General features: G+C 54.0%; 1 protein-coding gene across 1 annotated transcript in view; it reads right to left on the bottom strand.

The window, feature by feature from the left end:
- The window catches only part of MXRA7 (matrix remodeling associated 7), a 31,678-nt gene that overhangs the window by 11,799 nt on the left and 502 nt on the right, over window positions 1-19,377 (bottom strand). The window contains exons 2-3 of the mRNA XM_029212889.1: window positions 19,143-19,368; window positions 3,403-3,460 (exon numbers count right to left, since the gene is read on the bottom strand). Coding sequence (XP_029068722.1) covers window positions 3,403-3,460; window positions 19,143-19,368 — 284 coding nt within the window. The remainder of the gene's footprint in view (window positions 1-3,402; window positions 3,461-19,142; window positions 19,369-19,377) is intronic.

Raw genomic sequence — 19,377 nt, 5'->3', positions numbered from 1 at the left:
GTGATGTAGGGAAGCCAGGCCAGAGGAGGCAGCATGTACAGGTGAAGGCTGCAAGGGCAGAAAAGGAAAGAGCTCTAGAGCATTCCCCTGGCTGAGTGTCCAGGTGGAGAGAGTTCCCTTAGGAAGCAATGCCCTTATGTGGTCCTTCAGCCCAGCAGGTGGAGGGTAGACGGCCTCCGGTCAGCCTCGGGGATAGAGGCTCAGTGCCTGTCTTATCTAATTTCAGTTAATGTATAAAGAATTGAGTATGGGAAATGCAAGACCAGCAAATCACCCTCCCACACGGATGTATTCTTTTTCACTTCTGTTCTATGTCACTCCAGTGTCAGGGATCTCAAACACCTTCACATCCTGCCCTGGGCCACCCGGACCTCCTCCAGCTGGCAGCTGTCCCGAGTGATCAGACAGGCTGATGTGGGCTCCAGGGAGGTAAAGGCTGCAGCCTCTGAGATTCGAGCTCTCTCTGGGCTAAAAGAAGGTTCTGGATGCAAATTCAGAACCCAGGCATTGTAGCTGGGGTGGTGTTTGCTCTCACCACAGCCTGACTTTGCAGGAGAATCTGGCCGCCAGGGCTGAGCCCTTGCCTTAGGAAGCAGTTACCGTGTTTGTACCAGGATTAATTCGCTCTTCATTCATTCAGCAAATACTTGGCGAGCACTCTGCTCGGTGCTGGGGACTTAGCAGAGAAGAAAACATACAGCAAGCAAAGATGAGTAATTAAAATACAGAGTTTGGGACTTCCCTGGCGGTCCAGTAGTTAAGACTTCGCTTTCCATTGCAGGGGGTGCAGGTGTGATCCCTGGTCGGGGAGCTGAGATCCCACATGCCTCGTGGCCAAAAAAAAGACTTAAAAAAGGTCCATGTTAAAAAATCTTATAAAATAAATAAGTAAAATAAAATAAAATACAGAGTTTGCAGTAGGTCCTGAGAGCTCTCCAGAAAAGGATAGCAGGAGGGGAGAGAGAGGCAGGGAGGGGGCTGCTTGGAAGTTTAAGCGGGGGGCGGGGGTGTCAGAGGGGCTTTACAGGTGATGCTGCAGGTCTGGGGAGACAGAGCCAGCAAAGCAAGGAAGCCAGTGGGGGGGGCAGGAAGCAAGGGGACAGGAGAACACGGGGTGAGACGCCAGGCTGCCAGGGCAGACAGGATGACTCCCCCCGACCCCCCAGCCCCGGAGACCCCGCTCCCATCAGCTTCTCTTCCCTCCAGGCTGAGCTCAGCTCAGGCTGATGAGCAAAGGGCCCGCAGCATCAGGAGCTTCTAAAGGCTCAGGGCTTGGGCTGCGGTGTCCCGGCACCTGGGAACTCTGCTGAGTAATCTGGGGCCGCCGTTTGAGGGGCCTGGGTGTTTGGTTGTTAGGGAAGAACCTGCCATGGGGCAGAATCACACGGAGCTAGTCTCAGAGTGAGCTCGCAACCATGCTGGCTTCTGGACCTCAGAAAGAGGCAACGCACAAAGAAGACGGATTAACTTCGACTTCAAGGTCATTGTGTTGCTATGTTTTATAGCCAGCTGGGTACTACTCACGGTTTCAATCTGTGGGGCCGCTCTGACTGTGCTGCTTCGAGCCAGAGGGAACAAACCACTCGAAAAGGCTTTCACTTAATCACATGTGGTGTGACGAGGGATCCACAGCAGCCTCCAATTTTGCTAGACCAGGAGGGTTCAACGTGAGAGCCCCCTGGGAGGGGGTACTTCCTCTTGCAGTCTTCTGAATCCACCCAGCCGCGTAGGGAAGGCACCTTAGCAGACACTGAGCTGGCTCACTGCAGAGGGGCTGGGGGCCTCCCACGTTTTCTGCTGACAGCTGGGGCCCTAAATCTCTCCTCCCTCTGCCTTGTCAGGGCTGGGAGGAGGCGGCTGGTGGATGGGCAAGGTCCAGGAGCAACAGTCAGATAAGGACGGAGGGCCCGGAGACACTGCCCACGGCTGGGAGTGGGGCTGCACATCTATGGGGTCTGACAGTGTTTCAGAAGAGGGGTCTGCTGAGCCTCCCCTTGTGCTGGCCCAGGGGCCTCCAGCAGCCTTGGCGCTTCCCTTCTGTGTCCCCAAATCACTACTGGGATCCAATAACGTGGCAGGGACAGACCCTAGGCCCACGGTTCCTGCAGAGGATCTGGGGAGTCAACAGCTGGAGGGAGAGCCCCTGGCAAGGGGCTGATGTCCAACCCCCCCAAGCCCCCCCCCCGGCCCCCCTGCAGCCTCCTGCCCCTCCCTCTTCCTCTAAGGCTCTATTGATAGAAACTGAAGGCCCATCCCTGCTGGGCCTCAGGGGAAGCTTCCCCACCCCCCATCCCAGCCCTGCCTGCCTGGCCCACACCAGCCTCGGTTACTGCATTCCTGCAACCTTCTCTTTCCAGGGCTCCTGCCAGTTGTTGGCTTAAAATCACAGCAACAGACTCCCTTTTTAAAAAAACATGAAATATTTCGAACGTACACAAAAGTACAGCAAGTAATAAGTCCTCCATGTACTTGCCATACAGATTTGACAAATGTTGACATTTTGCTATTTTTGCTTCAGCTTCTTTTTTTTTTCTTTAAAGAAATAAAACACGACAGAACCAGCAGAAGCCCCACACCGTGTCTGGTCCTGTCTGTCTGTCTGGGGCACTGGTCCCCGTGGGTGGCCAGAGCAAACACACTGTCTTCTACCCGGTCAAGTCAAAATTGCTCAATGCTCCCGGTCACTCCCTTTCTCTTCCCCTAGCTGCCTGGAACCTGATGGCCACACTAGTCAGCTGGAGCTGCTTCGGAATCAGGCGTTTCCTCTCTGGGGGACTTTAACCTGCAGAACCCTGGGAGGCGGCCCTGTAAGTGGCTTGTCTCCATAAAATAGGTCCGAGATATTTGGAGAGAAATGTGAAATGTACAAATAGGGGATGAGAAAGGAGTTAAGAGGCACTGCAGGAAACAGAAGGTCAGTGACGGGCCACCTGTATTTGGAGACAACTCACATTGTATAAATGGAAAAGTAAAGGCCGAAAGAGCAAAGGAGGGACTTCCCTGGTGGTCCAGTAGTTAAGACTCCAGGCTTCCACTGCAGGGGGCACTGATTCAGGTTAGATTCCTGGTCAGGGAACTAAGATCCTGCCTGCCACACAGTGCAGCCAAAACAAAAAAAAAAACAAAAAAAAAAAAAACAAAGAGCAAAGTAGGTGGTCAGGGAGATGGGTGCAGGAAGGCAGGGGGTCAGAAAGGAGTGGGCTCCAGCCTGTGTCCTCTGGGTTGCGGCAGACACGGCTTCGCAGCCCCTCTCCTCTATCCTCTCCCCCTCCATCCTCTCCCCTCCCCCTGCCACTCAAATCCTCAGCTGGGGAATCCAAAGGGCCGTGGCACAGCCTAGCCTCCACAGCCAGACACGATCCGGGCGGCCTCAGCGGGCAGCGGTGCGCGGATCCCACTCACCGTCGTCTTCCTCAGGTCCTGCCAGGGGTGGGCCCTCCACGCCATCCAGGTCCTTTTCCTGCAAGACAAGGGGAGGGCTCAGTGCTTGAGCACCTGATTTACATGTTTGATACTGTCATTCAGGGTTTGACCCCCCGGTCAAAGCAACCTGACCCCTGGGTCTGCTCTTAGGATAGATGTGCTTGGGGACCGGAAGAGGGTGACCGCCTCGGGGAGAGGGGGCATTGGTGGACAGGACGTCGCGGGGAGAGGAAGGGACTGCCCAGGGCCAGCCTGACCACTCACAGCACCCACGCTGTCCTTTGAGCGTGGCCAGGAGGTCCTGAGTGGGGGCCACGGTCAACAGCAGGTGGAAACAGGGACATCAGCAGGAATTCCCTGGTGGTCCAGTGGTTAGGACTCGGCGCTTTCACTGCCGTGGGCTCAGATTCAAGCCCTGGTCAGGGAACTAAGATCCCGCAAGCCATGCGGTGCGGACAAAACACACAAGCCAAAAAGGAAACAGGGACGTCAGTGCCTGAAATTTTGACCTTTGCACCTCGGTCCCTTTGCCTTTTCCAGGTGGGTGCTGGTCAAGTGGTGGGTGCCACTTCGATAAGTGGACTGGGCGACTCCCACTCCTGGCTATAGTGAGTAGAACAAAAGGCACGAGAGGAAAGCTGGCGGGTGCTCTGGGGTCCGGGCTGGGCTGGGTGTCACAGAGAAGCTGCGTTTGTGGTCACAGGCTCCATCTCTGCTTCCTTTAACATTGTTTCCATCCCTGATCATTTCAGGCTCCATTTTCCCAAAATGGGAGCTCCACCTCCCTCAGCCTGGTTCTCTCCCACGCACACACGGACAAAATAAACAGAAGGCTGGAAGGAATGTCCCGGGATGGCCTTGTGTAAGGCAGGAGTGACTTCAACTTGCAGGAATGTTGGAGGATGACAGGGAGGTGCGGGTGCTGGGGCTCTGAGGGACTGAAGGGCCAGGGGACCTGCGGCCCGAGGAAGTCCAGCGGCAGACAAGGCAGAGCCGGCAGGTTTAGGAGAGGCGAGCCCGACGTGAGTGAGCTGCCCCACGGGGGCCGAGACAGCGCGGTGGACTAATCCAAACCCAGGCCTTCAGGCTCCCGGCCGGGGGTCCAGCGGTTTGCAGCCTCAGCAAGCCAGGCAGGCAGGCGCCCCAACAAAGCAGAGAGAGCTCAGCTGGGAGGCAAAGTTTGCACAAAGCCCAAGAGCCGGTCCTAAGTGGCAAAAACCCAAAGGGCCTCTCGTTGTGACTTTCCCTCTCGCTGGACCCCACAAGATGCGGCCGGGCGGAGCAGGGCCGGAGGCGGGAGCTGGCTCTTCTCCACTTAGCAGTTTGCATCAGGCTCGGCGCTGTCTGATGTGAGGCACGCTGCCCTGAGCGCTGGCCAGCACCTGGGGCTCGGGTGTCCAGACGCCTCCGGGATTTTGCCCAGCAGAGCGTCTCTGTGGCTGCAGGGGAAGGCAGGCCTCTTTGGGGGACAACGGAGACACCCCTTTGACTCAGCAAACCCAGTTCTAGGGATCTGCTCTGGGCTGGAAAACCATCTATCTGGGTTTTTATACGAGGACTCTGGGTGCAGGGGAGAACAAGACAAAACTGGGAACAACTAAATGTTCATCCACGGAGTTAAATATAGTATAGTTAAGTATATTATAGTTAAACAGTTTGGTCCGTACGTTCACCAAAATATTAACACCTTAAATATATTACAGTGCACGCATATACTGGGCAACACTGCCTTAAAAAGGAGGCGACTGGGGACTTCCCTGGCGGTCCAGTGGTTAGGACTCCACGCTTCCACTGCAGGGGGCACGGGTTCGATCCCCGGTCAGGGAACTAAGATCCCACATGCTGCGCGGCACAGCCAGAAAAATAAAAATTGTAAAAATTAAAAAAAAAACAACTTAAAAAGGAGGCGACCATACGTACCGATGTGAAAAGCGCATTGAGATACACTACCAAAGGGAGAAGCAAGAAGCAGCACAGGGTGGAGAGTGCAACATTCTTGGTGTGCACGTCGAGACAGAAGTGCACATAAACGCTCATAAATGCGGAGAAAACGTTTTCTAGAAGGACACTCAAGACACCGATAACAGCGACCGCCTTTGGGGAGAGGAGCTGGTTGGGGGCGGCCTTTCCTCTCCACCTTACACATTTCAGTATAATTTGGATTTTCTAATAATAGGCATGAATTGCATTTTTAAAATGCTACACAGGGATCTCTGAACAGTGAGCTTGGGGCTACTATATATATATTTCTTTAAAAAAAGAAAGAGAAAAAACACAGGAAGAAAAACAGATTAATCTAATCAGGGCTGGAGCCCAGAAATAAGCCCAATGTCAAGACTAGAGAGTAGGCCAGTTTTCCTACTATGTCGAGGGACGCAAAGGCTAAAGGAAAAACAACAAAAAAAGCAAGCACAGCCCCTTCGTGAAGGAGCTCACAGTCCGGCAGGAAAGACACATACCCAGATAACTGCCACCCAGGATGGTAAGTTCAAGGACCAAGGCAGACCTCTTTACCCCAAAGAGACACGGCGTCAGTTGACCTGCCAGCACCCCCCTGGGGAGAGACTGGTCTACATTTGGATTTTGCACTTGACTTTTGAAGTGTGGTACTTTTAAAACTGGTTATGACCCATTGGTGAGTCACGAAAGCAATTTAGAGGTTGCTACTAGTATTTAAAAGTTGTGCAGCCAACGTCTTAGTGTGATTTTAAGATTTAATAACTTCAGAAGCATAAATGCTCCCAACACACCAAAAAATGTCATTTAAAGGTTAGTTATCTACATTTTAAATATGTTGACGTTTCTTATCCAGATTCATATAATACCCCCGTCTAGTGGCTCTAGCTGATTTTCAGACTTTGGAAAACCATTCATGGGCGGATGGTCAGTGACTAAAGGGATTGCCTTTGTGAGTCCAGCCTTGTGATCTTATGAGGATTGGAGGCACACGTGACAGTCTGGACATGACCTCAAGGGAGGTCGACCAGGTATCTGAGGTGCCCACAGGAGAGGACTCCTCTACCTGCCTGTCCGTCCAGATTCCAGCACTCACAAAGACTTAAAATGAAAAACACAGCATTCAAATGTCAGGAAACTAAGTATAAAAGGAATTTAAATAAGTAAATACTCAACTGATGTATTTTGTAGGTTTGTAGCATTTACACTTCTTCAGTTATTAAGACTTAAAACTACACTAAGACTTCGGGGGCGACCCTGTACCCCAACATGAAATTAAAGATAAACAGTGGTGTGTGTGCGGTTGATGTAGCTACCGTTTTATAAGACGTCTGTGACTTTATAGACAGGGATTCAATTCAAATAAACAGATTTCTTATTTGAGACTTAATGAAGTTTGGAAAACATTGCTGAATCGGCCATTTACTGTTTACTGTCTGCACAGAAACCCCCTTCTTTCAGAAGATGCCCTTTGAAGCCTGTGGTCCTGGTGGGAACTGCCAGTCGGGCAGTCAGACCCCCCCACCCCCACCCACACACACCACGATAGGCAGGGCAGGCGGATGTGACCCAGGGCCCAACTTCTGCTTGGGCACAAGGGACCTCTCGTTCCAGAACTGGGAGCTCGGGAGCTGCCCAGGGTCGCCGGGGTCGGGAGTCCCTGGCTGTTCCACCCCTGCCTCCCCAGTATGTGAGCGACTCAAATCCTGGTTCTGCGAAAGCTCACCTGAACCCAGTTTCTGTCACCGACAGCCAGAGTCCTGACCACGGCCACCGTCCACTCACATCCCACTCCGCAAGCCCAGAACATCTCATGTTCTGCCAGGAGGCTCTTGCCTCTGTCAAATACCAGCTGCACAGCAGTGGGGGTGGGTAGGGGGCCTGCTCCAGGGTGGTGCCCAAGGCCTCACATTTATCTGGGTTACTTACTGGTCTTCTAGACAACATCATAATAATGGGAAGCCTTCCATTATTTAAAAAAAGAAAAAGTTTAAAAATCACTCTTTATTGCATTTTGCCCTTATTTTATAAAAAATGCATAAGAGCGACTGAGACCAGGATGGAAGCCCTTCTGGAGGTTGGGACTCTTTGGCCTCAGTCCAGTGCTCTTTGCTTCAAGATGGTGAGCTGTGTGCAAGACAGCAAAGGAGAAGAATAAAGGGAGACCGACCGTGTGCAAAATGCTGGAACTGCTCTGTCGAAGCCTTTGTCTGGAAGAGCAGTCAGTAAGGACTTTACTGGAAATTCCCTGGCGTTCCAGTGGTTAGGGCTTGGCGCTCTCACTGCTGGGGCCCAGGTTCCATCCCTGGTCGGGGAACTAAGATCCCGCAAGCTGCAGAGTGCGGCCAAAAGATAAAGGATTTTACCTGCGTACCTGCTCGTTAACACATCCCATCTTTAAGTTCTGCTTTGGCAGGTACGTACCTTATGCATTCAAGCAACACGATGGTGGGGGGCCCTAAGGAGGGGAGCTCAGCTGAGCCTGAGGGGCGCAGGGGAGGCCTTGGAAGGGACGAGAATCCTGAGCTGGGTCTGAGAAGAGCTGGCCAGGCCTGGAACATCCCGGCTTTTCCAGCGACTCCCTGGAGTTTGGTGTGACTGCAGGGCAGGGTGGGAGGCCAGGAATGCAGGGCCTGGGCTAGAGAGCTTATATAGGACAAGGCCCTGAGGAGCCACCGGAAGCTTCAAAGTGCGGAGAAACAGGATGAGAGCTGCGTTTGGGAGCCGTACGTGAGGATGCGCTGGCAAGACAGGAGGCAGGAAGGTTCAAAGCACAGGTGAGAGATGTAAGGTCCTGAACCGAGAGGCTAAAGGAATTGGGCCCTCAGCTCTGTCTTTGCTGAATGAGTCTCGAAGGCCCAAGGCGACTCCTCAGGGCTCTCAGGGTCTGAGTCCCACTCTGGGGCTTGCTCTCCTGTGGCTGGTGGGGCAGCCGTGCCCCACAGCTCGGCCAGGACCAGGCCTGGAGGCAGGATGCACCCAGCAGGTGCTCACAGCGCTGACTGCAGATCTCACGAGAGGCCATCACCACTGTTGATTTCTGGTCCATGCCCTTGGTCCTGAGAATGTTGCATGGTACCCATGCCTTAAGGGATGCATTGTGTCCTTCCCTAAATTCATATGTTGAGGTCTGAACCCTCAGTACTCCAGACTATGACTGTATCTGGAGAGAGGGTCTACAAAGAGGTAAGTTCAGTCAGGTTATTAGGGTGGGTCCTAATCCAATCTGACTGGTGTCCTTATAAGAGGAAATGTGGACACACGGAGAGACAGCAGGGAAGCTTGCACACAGAGGAAAAACCACGTGAGGACCCAGCAAGAAGGCAGCATGTGCAACCAAGGAGAGAGGCCTCAGGAGAGACCAGACCCCCGACACCTTGACCTCACAGTTCTGGAGAAAATACATTTCTGTTGTTTAAGCCATCCAGTCTGTGGTACTTTGTTACGGCAGCCCTAGCAGACGAATACCCCAAGTGCAAATGAAAGTAAATCAGTGTAATGAAAACTGTGAATTGGTGACACCCTCTGAGACTGACAGCTGGTGTCATCCCGGCTGGTCCCCAGAGCAGGCGCGGGACTGAGACCCCTCCCCGGTCAGCTCAGTGACCAGCGTCTCAGCAGGTTAGAGACTAGTTCTAACTTCACACGTTCTGGGCTACTTTTCTAATTCAGCTTTTCCACCAATGGAGGCAGGTGGAGGGAGGGCCTCCTGACAGCCTCGCCAAGGCCAGGAGCCCAAGACCGGAGTCCCCCAGAGGCCAAGACGGGATGGGTGGCGAAGGGGATGGAAGGGGGCTGCAGGTCCCACAGGAGCTTGGAAGGAGGCTTCTCAGAGCCCCCAGGGGCCACATGCATAGGTGACAGTCAGCACATCACCGTTTATGGCTGCCCTGGCTGATCCAGGCCCGATACACAGGCTGAAGTAGAGCAGAGATGGGGGGAGATAGAGACAGAGAGACAGCTCTCTGTCTGTCTGTCTGTCTGCCTAGGGAGATGGGTCTGCCCTGGAGTCCTGCAAATAAGGTCTGTTGGGCCCTGTGACCAGCCACCTGTGGCTGCACCAACGCCCCTGCCCCCCAGTCAGTCCGGACTGGTTTTAGACAGGGAGGACCATGGCTCCACCAAGCAGGCAGAGGGGGAGGCCGGCCTGTCCCTCCCTCCCCGCGTAGGAGGCAACGACAGAGATAACAGAGCTCTCTGGGGGCCACAGCATCCCCCATGCGCCGCCCCGCAGCCTGGGTCGGGCCAACTGACCCCTCCTTCTCCGGAGAGGGTTTCCTGGCGCAAGGGCTGCTTCCAGGCTCCCACTCAAGCGGGAGCGGGCGGGACATGGTTGGCACTCCTTCCAGAAGGATTCCATCAGGCAGTCAAGCTGTTCATCCTCCACATTCGGGGGGGACGTCGGCTGTGGGGCGAGCAGAGAGAGCAGAGCCGGCGCCAGTCCCCGGGGCGCCGGCTCTGGGTGGGGAGGATGGGCCAGCAGAGGTCATGACCAGGCCGCTCTCTCTGCCCGCTCCATCAAAACAACTCAGCCACCCTCGCTCTGGGCTGAGGCCGCTCAGGCCAGCTCTCTAAATCCACACGTGCAGCTGGACAAGGCACGTGCCCCGTGACGAGAAACTGAAGTCTTCTTGTCCCAAACTGGCCTCCTCAACGTGTCCATTTTACCCCTGCAGTCACGGCATCTTGACACTTTATCACGGCTTGGGGATGTTGATTTTTTTTTCTTTCTTTTGTCCATGCCACACGGCATGTGGGATCTTAGGTCCCTGACCAAGGATTGAACCCGAGCCCCCTGCAGTGAAGTGTGGAGCCCTAACCACTGGACCGCCAGGGAATTTCCTGCTGTTTCCTTTCTATTCTGGCTTCTAGACTCTCCCCGCCTCTGAGAGCCGTCTGGGATCCACCCCCTCATTCTCCCCACTCCTGTCTCAGTCACTCAGTGCCTTCATAGGCACGGTGTCCTCGACTCCACTCTCCTCCAGTCATCTGCTCTGAGGACAGCTTAAAATGCCGACTTCATGACGCTCTTCCTGCCAAAGCCCCATAATGACGGTTGCCACGTTCAATCCAAACAACCCCTGGCTTTCGAAGCTCTCCCGCTTCCAGACTCAGGGAGGTCAGTCTCTAAGGGCTTACTGGCAAGTGCCGTCCTCTCCCACCCACCACACGTGCCATGGGGTGCGGGGGCGGGCTGGAACGTAGGGTCATCCTTGGGACCACAGCCTCGGGCACAGGATCTGTCCTTGGCTGTTCACCCCTGAGCCCCTCTCCTTCCTCTGTCTGGATGGGGTCCTCTGAGATCACAGGATCTGACCTGGACGGTCTTGAGCTCATGTTATTATTCTACCCCCGGTCGGCAGAGCCCTGGAGTCGAGTGGAGGGGCTGCGGGGACCACTGCGAGGAGGAGGAGGAGGAAGGGCAGAGGGGCGGAGACCCTCACCCAGAGCAGCTCCTCTTTTCCTCTGTGCACTGGGCTTCCTCCCGTGTAGGATTAAAGAGGGAAAAAGGTATCCGGGGCATTAAAAAATGTTAGAAAGCCACTCATCTAACATGGCTTCTACCCAGTACCAAACTCCAGTTGATAAAACCTTTGATGAATTGCCGGTTATCCAGTCTGTTTGAACACGTCTCACGTTGGGGGGATGACTACCTTACAGAGCCGTCTGCCTCTCTGGGGCACAATACACAGCTCTAGGGGTGCACTGCAGGCAGGCGGCACGCAAGGCCCTGGGCTAGAGGCTGGGCGTGAAGAGAAATAAGACCCCTGCTGCCCAGGGCAGTCCTACGAGTGCCTTTCGGCAGGAACCCACAGAGTTTTCTTTCCTTTTTGTTGTCATTGCAGCTTATTCATTCAGCAAGTTCTTTCTGGGCGCCGCCTGTCCGCCGGGCCTGTTGTAGGAGCTGGGGACGTGGCCATGAACGTGGCACGCAAGGACCCTGTTCTCACGGGCTGACATTCCACTGCGGCAGACAATGCAGGCTAAAATAAAAGATGATCTCAGCCCGTACTGAGTGCTGAGAAGGAAGCCAGCCGGATGGGACGATGTACTGGGGGGAATTTATATCCGCCAAGGTGGCCAAGGACACAGAGACTTGAAAGGGGAGGATGAGCAATCTGTGAAGATCTAGGCTGGGGAGAGTCTGCCAGGCAAGGGAGGGGCAGCGCCAGGCCTGGCCTGTGTGTGTGTGTGTGTGTGTGTGTGTGTGTGCACTGAGCGGAGGGGGCGGGGCAGCTGGGAGAAGAGGCAGCGGGCCAGGGTCCTGCTGGGCCTCAGGGGCCCTGGTAAGAGCCTGGAGTTTATTCTGTGAGCGATGGAAGCCACTGGGGGCTGTAAGCAGAACAGGAGATGAGGTTTCTATGTTACGGACAGCGGACAGCACCAGCACGCTGGTTGCTCGTTGCGGGGTGGGACTTGGATGGGGTACACGCTGGAGGCAGGGAGACCACTGGGGAGGTTACTGAACAGCCGGATGAGTCCTGGACTGGAGCAGTGGCCAGGAAGATGGGCAGACGTGGCAGCAGGCAGGAGGCCTTCTGGAGACATGGGTGACAGGACTGGCTGATGGAGTGACTGCGGGGGGGCGGGAGAGGGAAAGGAAGAAACCAGGAAGACACGTGGGCTCTTGGTCTGAGCAGCTGTGGGAGTGGTGCTAGACTCTCAGTGGGATGAATGTCACTGGGCTTGGGGAGGAGGTGCAGGGCATGCCAGGGGGCAGAAATGAGGCACCCTTATGAGACATGACTGTCTGCGGTGCTCATTAGACAACAGAGGGGAGGTGTCTGGGAGGCAGCTGGGATGGTGCTGGGCTGGGCATATACATTTGGGCACCATCAACCACAGACCAGGAGGCCGATCGTGGCCAGTGTATTCTGGGAGATGGCGGTGGTGGTCCAGGCCCTGATGTAAGTGCTCCACTTGATATTATGGGCAGGAGCTTTTCCAGCAAAGAGCAAAGGAGAGGGAGGACCTGCTAAGCCACTGACTCAAGGGGCAGGGCTGGGGAGAGGGAGAGAGAGAGATTTAGGAGCTGCACACTGCCCCAGGGCATGAGAAGCCAGCCTGTAGGGCGGTGTGTCCAAATGTCCAGACCAAAGGGACCATCCCAGACTCTGACCTCAGATCCCAATCAGGGCGCATTCACAAGCCCCAAACACACTCTGTCTGGCTCAGACATCAGCCTGCCAGATTCAATCCTATCAGATTAACAGTTTTTGGCACTGTTCCTATAAATCGGATTTAGAGGACATCAAAAGCTTCATTAAAAAAAAATACGCTGAAGCAGCAATCAGGCATCTACCAGACCCTCAATCAGTGAGTATTAGGTTGAATTCTAGTCTCTACATTTCGGGATTAATACAGAAGGTCAAGGACAGGGAAGAAAACTAAGGGACTGACCAAATCAGATCTGAGAGGGTCAGAAGAAGTGAAATCATTGTGTTGGGGAAAGCCAGGCTGAAGAATTTTGACCATGACTAACTCCAAGGGCAATAACAGAATGTAGGGGGCCAGCATTTAAGATCTCCTTAGGAGGCCTCCACCCGAGGAAGGGAAACCAGCTTTAGATCATGAGGAATAAAGACAAAGAATGGTCTGACCCTGGAGTAGGTTTACAGATCTTCATAGCAGGCCACTGGGCCAGAGGTACTTTCTTGTCTTGAGATTGACCTCAGACTCTGAGCCTTCAGCAAGGAAGAATCTGGCCGGGAGAAAGAGTATTAATACCAAGGTCACAGAATTAGGCCCTTGCTGAGACCAAGCCCAGGGTTGTCTCAACCAGACTGCCCAGAGGGTTAGCAATGTCTGCCAGGATTTCTAACTTGGAAATACTAAACACGAGCACGGACCTCCCTGGCGGCGCAGTGGTTAAGAATCCGCCTGCCAGTGCAGGGGACACAGGTTCTATCCCTGGTCCGGGAAGATCCTACCTGCCGCGGAGCAACTAAGCCCATGTGCCACAACTACCGAGCCTGCGCTCTAGGGCCCACGAGCCACAACTACTGGGCCCGCGTGCCACAACTACTGAAGCCCACAAGCCTAGAGCCCGTGCTCCGCAACAAGAGAAGCCACCACAATGATAAGCCCGTGCACCGAAACGAAGAGTAGCCCCCGCTCACCACAACCAGAGAAAGCCCGCGCGCAGCAACGAAGACCCAACACAGCCAAAACAAACACACAAAGAAAAAAAACAAAAAAACCACGCGCGTGTGCGCACGCGCACACACACCCTCTACCCAGGCCGTGAAACAAGAGCTGACGACTAGAAAGCAGACAATCCCAGATTGTTCCAGATGTTCAGACATCATTTTAGTTCAACCCCTTCATTTTGTAGATGGGAAATCTACAAGGTTCAGTGACTTCCCCAAGTCCTAAGGCTATTCAGAGGCAAAAATACCAGATAAGCAAGTTCCATGAATTCTTGCACTGGGTTTCCTTCAGGCTGGTTAATCTCATTAGCTGTTCTTTAGCCACCCTGGCCAGGAGAAGGTGACCCATGTGCCCACCTCCCCGCAAGAGAGACGGAATGATTGCTATTAGCATCCCAGGCAGCAGGCAATCAGAATGGCAGCCAGCAGCTCTGTCTGCGCATCAGGGCCTGACAGGAGGAGGTTTCTGGGCCCCTCTTCCATTTGTCTGTCCTTAACAGGGGCAAACCCAGTGCGCTCTGCCGTAGGTTGCTCCGGAGATGCTCTGGCTACCAGGGACTTGGCATTTCTCGAAAAGAATGTCCACCAAGGGTCTAAGTTGGTCTCACCCCTCCCACGCTGTGGTTTGGGCCGATGGTCTGGGAAGGAAAAGACTACAAAAAAGAAACTGTCTAAAAGTGAACACGCTCAACGTTTTATTTCTAACTCTCTGAAGGCAGACAGCTTTCTTCTTAAGCACGTTCTTTGGGAGTTTACGTCTTCCCACTAAGTAGAAAAATTCTGACAGCTACATTTTCTATGTGCAAACAAGACTCTATCTCTGAAAGGATGAACGAAATTTAGCTATTAGGAAAGCCCCAACTTCTTTCTCATATGAAAAAATAATTATGAGCTTAAAGAACTTTACAAAACATACCCTCTTGCAGTTCTAAACGTTGAACTCTGCTTCCAGCCCTCTGCGTCATCTTGTTTAGTTGATGTACATCATTGTGATGATTGCGAAGACATAATTCCTGTTTTGTGTCCAGCTTTTTTCCTTACTTATTTCTATCAATTTGCTTACTAATCTAACGGCCTAATTAATGGACATTTGGATTATTTGTTTCCCAACCCCCTAGAAAACCACTAGATCTGATACAGACTGCTTGTATCCCCCAGAACCCATATGCTGAACCCCCAGTGTGATGGTACTTGGACGTGGGACCTAGGGGAGGCAATTAGGCTTAATGAGGTCATGACAGTGGGGGCCCCCCATGATGAGGTTAGGGCCCTCATAAGAAGAGGAAGACACCAGAGTGTCCTCTGTGCTGTGTGAGGACACAGCAAAAAGGCAGCTGTCAGCTGGCTGGGAAGTGGGTTCTCACCAGGAACCGAATCCGTCAGTACCTTGATCTTGGACTCTCAGCCTCCAGAACTGGGAGAAATAAATGTCTGTTGTTTCAACCAGTCAATCTATAGTACTTTGTTATAGCAGCCCGAGCGGACTCAAAGTGGTATGAACACCTGCCAGGTATCTGTTAGCCTCCACTAAACTGGCTTCTGTTAAGAGAACAGAAAAGTGGAGTCATGCTGACATCACGAAGGTCAGGACACGAAAAAGAAAAAAATGAAAATAAAATACAATAAAGAAAAAAAATAAATGAAGCTCAGGACAGATGATGGCGGATGGGATTTACCTGCTTCTTGATCATTCTGGGAGGGCTAGGGGCTCTGCAGCTCCCGGGGGGCAGGTCTGCGGTGACAAGGCTGGTGACAAGATGGACCTAACAGCAAGATAACTTCAGAAAAGGTGAACCAGGGCCCAGCTGCATGGCGAGGACAGACAGAGGAGGCTCTGCAGCTCAATCAGACCAGCACCCCTAGAGTGCCCGAAAAACCAAGCCGTTTCCTGAGAAATTCCCCACTGGGTTCCTTTTTCCCGACACTGTATGTTGGAAAATTCCAAGCCTACAGAGAAGTTGACAGAATAATACAATGAACACTCATATACCCTTTCACCTAGATTCACCGATCCTTAACATTTTTCCATCCATCTTTGTACTCTCTCTCCATACACACCCATGATCTGTGTGTGGGACTATGTGAATCATGACATGTTTATCCCTAAACGTTTCAGCACGCACCTTCCTAAGAACAAGGACATTTTTCTACATGATCACAACGCCGGAATCACACTCAAGAAAGTGAGCATTGATACAATAAAATGATCTAATAAACCATTCATTTGACACATGATCCAGTTATCTCCAAAATATTCCTTTTGTTTAAAGTCTTATTAAGTTTGTTACAATATTGCTCGTGTTTTATGTTTTGGTTTTTTGGCCTCCAGGTATGTGGGATCTTAGCTCCCTGACCAGGGATGGAACCTGCACCCCCTGCATTGGAAGGCGAAGTCTTAACCACTGGACCACCTGGGAAGTCCCCCAAATATTCTTTATAGCTCCCCACACCCCCGCTCCACCCCCCCACCCCAAATCCAGAATCCAATCAATGATCAGGCATTTCATTTGTCTTTCCTGTCTCTTTAGTCCCCTTCAATCTCGAACAGTCTCCCTGCCTGTGACATTGGCCAGCTGCCTCATAGGAAGTCCCTACTCCGTTTCTGAGTAGACGGAGGGCCCGAGCACCAGGATGTCTGAGTCCTGGCACACACAGAGCGATTTGACTCTAGTACTATTGAATGACACTTGACCCTTTGCCCATGACCACTGTTTGGTATCCTACAATACAGCCTTGCTGGAATCCACGTCTCCATTAGGTAAGAGGCCTGCACATCCTAAAATCCTAACCTATACCTCAGCACCCAAAAAGCACCGTTTCCTGGGCTTAAAAGGGACCAGCTCCTGCTCTTGACGTTGTTCTCCGTAATTCTTTGTGAGGGTGGGGCATGTCCACCCCCTCCCCTGCCCGCTCCCACACTAATCCCTCAGAGACAAATGACAAGAGGTTTCACAATACAACTCTGCCCTCTGCTCGGCCTCCCTGCCCTGGCTGCTCTGCCCGCATTTCTTCAGTCCCAGTTCAGCCTCCCAGCCCACGGAGGCCCTTCATGCGACTTGGTTTTCCTGTGCCGAGGGGCCGCTTCCCCATGGCCCACAGCCGCTGTGGAAGGCTGCTTCCCTGGGCTCTGGGTCCTTCTCAATAATCAGCTTTGTGAGGGTGGGCAGCAGCTGCCCCAGGCCTCCCAGGCCTCGCCAAGAAGGGAGGCGATTGGATTAGAATGGAAAATGCAGGGGGGAGGGAGAGGTGAGTTAAGCGCCACTCTCCCGGGGCTGGGGCTGTGCCTTCCCGCTCTCAGCAGCTGGGGCTGCCCCCCCTCCACTCCCACTGCTGCTGCTCACTTAGGGAGAGGCTGGCTGAGGGCGTCCCTGCTGCTTTCCCAAACCCAGACTTGAGTTATTTTTCCCCAGTGGGCCTTCCGGTCTGCTCTCCAGGACTGGGCAGTGTGATCATCAGAAGAAAGCAGTGGGACCTGCTCTCGAAAATGCCCAAGTCCATTTCCAGACAGTTCCTAGCAGCTCCTTTCGGGGTAACGCCACCACCGGGAAGGCGGGGGAGTGGGTAACAGCGGGTATTTGTGTCCCCCAGCACCTGGCCCAGGGCCTTGTGCACAGCTGGAGTCGACGTGGGCTTGCTAGCTCAGAGAGGGCTGGAGACCTGAACCCAAGAGGGAAGGGCGAGACCTCCAAAGGAGGAAGTGGACTTAAACTTAATTCTCCCGTTGGGTGGATCACGTCAGGACAGGCCGTGGGGAGGAAGGAGGGACGCACAAGCCTCAACTGTCACAGTCATCTGCTCTGGCAGCACACCAGCTCCGAGGCTGTGTCCATCACACTAGCCTCCGTAAGGCGCCCTGTCCTTCGAAGCCCCCACTCGCCCTCACAGGACCTGCTTTCTCCCAGCCAGAGGCAAACCAGGGCTGCTTTTTAAAGAACCCTTACATAGATATCATACTGCCGAGAGCCTAGAGGCCCTGTAGAAAGTTCTTTCAGAAGTGCTGTAACCCAGAGGATTGACATGACTGAGCACCACTAAAGGACATTTTATTTATTTATTTATTTATTTTTGGCCGCGACATGTGGCATGCGGGATTCTAGTTCCCCGACCAGGGATCGAACCTGGGCCCCCTGCAGTGGGAGCGTGGAGTCTTAACCACTGGACCGCCAGGGAATCCCCTACAGAACATTTTAAACTTCAGTCCAGAAGCTGCCTCTGGGTGAAAAGGGGCCACTGTGTTAACTCTAGGAGCAGGGCTGACTGAGAGCAAGTGGCAGCCTGGGAACAGCCCCTATACCTCCCCTGTTCCCAAGAGAATCCTAAATATGGGAGCAAACCTAACACATCAGCACACGTCCAAACCCCACCTGCCATCACCACAGGTGAGGTCAGCAAGAACCACAGGGCCTCGGTGCTCCCTGGGATGAATACAGCAGCTCTCCTCAGCCTGGTCAGAACACACTCTAATGACACAGTTAGTCACCCTCTTGTCAAGCAAAGCGCCTGCTCACAGGGGGTCTGGAACAATTACTCAGCAAAGAGAAATGCCTCCGCCCAGCCTCGCTGCTTCCTCCTCCCTGCAAGGATTCTCTCCAGTATAAACCATTGTGTCCAGCAAAATTCAGAGTGGGCGCTGCAGACGTGCTCACAACGCACCAAAGCAGCTTGCTCACAGTTTTGACCGTCCTGGCCATCCTCCCTTCCAAGAAAGGGACCTCAGGAGTCAGAACAAGGCCTTCTGATCAGGCTCTGGACCCTTGCTGGTGGCCTGGAAGGGCCAAGGATGCTGAAGTCCCGGGAAGGCGCCTGGCAACTAGGCTTCCAATCTAAAGAGATACATCGGAAAAAGTGTATCGGGCTGGGCAGAGGAGTGCCCACAAGCCATCAGACGCCCATCTGGATATCCTGAAGCAAGACGGCGGCCGCGGGGTCAGGACAGAGCTGCTGGACTGCAGAAGCAGGAGGGCGGCTTTGGGGGGCTCAGCCGTGCCGCAGGAGGGCCTTATCCTGCTTCCTCACTGCACACTGGCCCGACTGATCTGCAGCCCCTGGGGGAGTGTGCAAAGCACCGTGCAGTTTGGAAACGGCAATAAAAAGGATTGCAATTGTCCGGTGCCTTTCTTTCAGTCCCACCCAATGGGTTTCACACAAAAATGACTCAGGAATCTGGATTTCAAATTAGCCTAAAAAGAAAAGGCAGCTTTCCTTTCTTTCTTTTCTTTAAGTATTATATTTTCCACTATCAAGACAACTGTCATTGCAGCCCTTGAAACAAGCCACATGCACGTGGATTTGGGAACCCGTGGGCTGGAGGGTGAGGGGTGGGGAGTGGGGTATGACCCGTGCCGGGGGAGGAGAGGCCAAGAAGAGGAAAGCCAGCCAGGCGACAAAACACAACTCCGACAGGCTCGGCGACACTTCGTGGGGGAGGGCGTTGAATCTGCACGCCGGGACCTTCCCTTCCTGCCGTCCGCGGGCTCCTGCCCTCCCTGAGGCAGCCCGGCTCAAGGCTGGGGGCCAGGTTCTCGGCTCTGCCGGGGGCGCCAGGGGGCGCCGAGCCGCGGAGGGTACCTGGCCCCAGAGTGGGAAGGGGCGCCCGGGAGGGCGGGTCCGTACCTGCCTCTCCTCGGCGGCCTGCTCCTCCGCCTCCGCCGGCGCCGCCGCGGACTCTTCCGGCGGCGCGGACTCGTCCGGCGGCGTGGGCTCGTCCGGCGGCTTGGGCTCCCCCGGCCCCTCGGGCGCGGCTGCCGGCTCCGCCGCGCAGGGGCCGAGCGGCGCGGCCGTCCCGCTGGCCTCGGCCGGGGTCGCGGACTCCGGGGGCGCGGGTTCCGGGGGGTCGGGGCTCGCGGCC

This window comes from Monodon monoceros, unplaced genomic scaffold (genome assembly GCF_005190385.1).
Source record: "Monodon monoceros isolate NGI ecotype Baffin Bay Population unplaced genomic scaffold, NGI_Narwhal_1 Super_Scaffold_9, whole genome shotgun sequence".
NCBI lineage: Eukaryota > Metazoa > Chordata > Mammalia > Artiodactyla > Monodontidae > Monodon > Monodon monoceros.
This window is presented reverse-complemented; position numbering and strand designations above follow the sequence as displayed.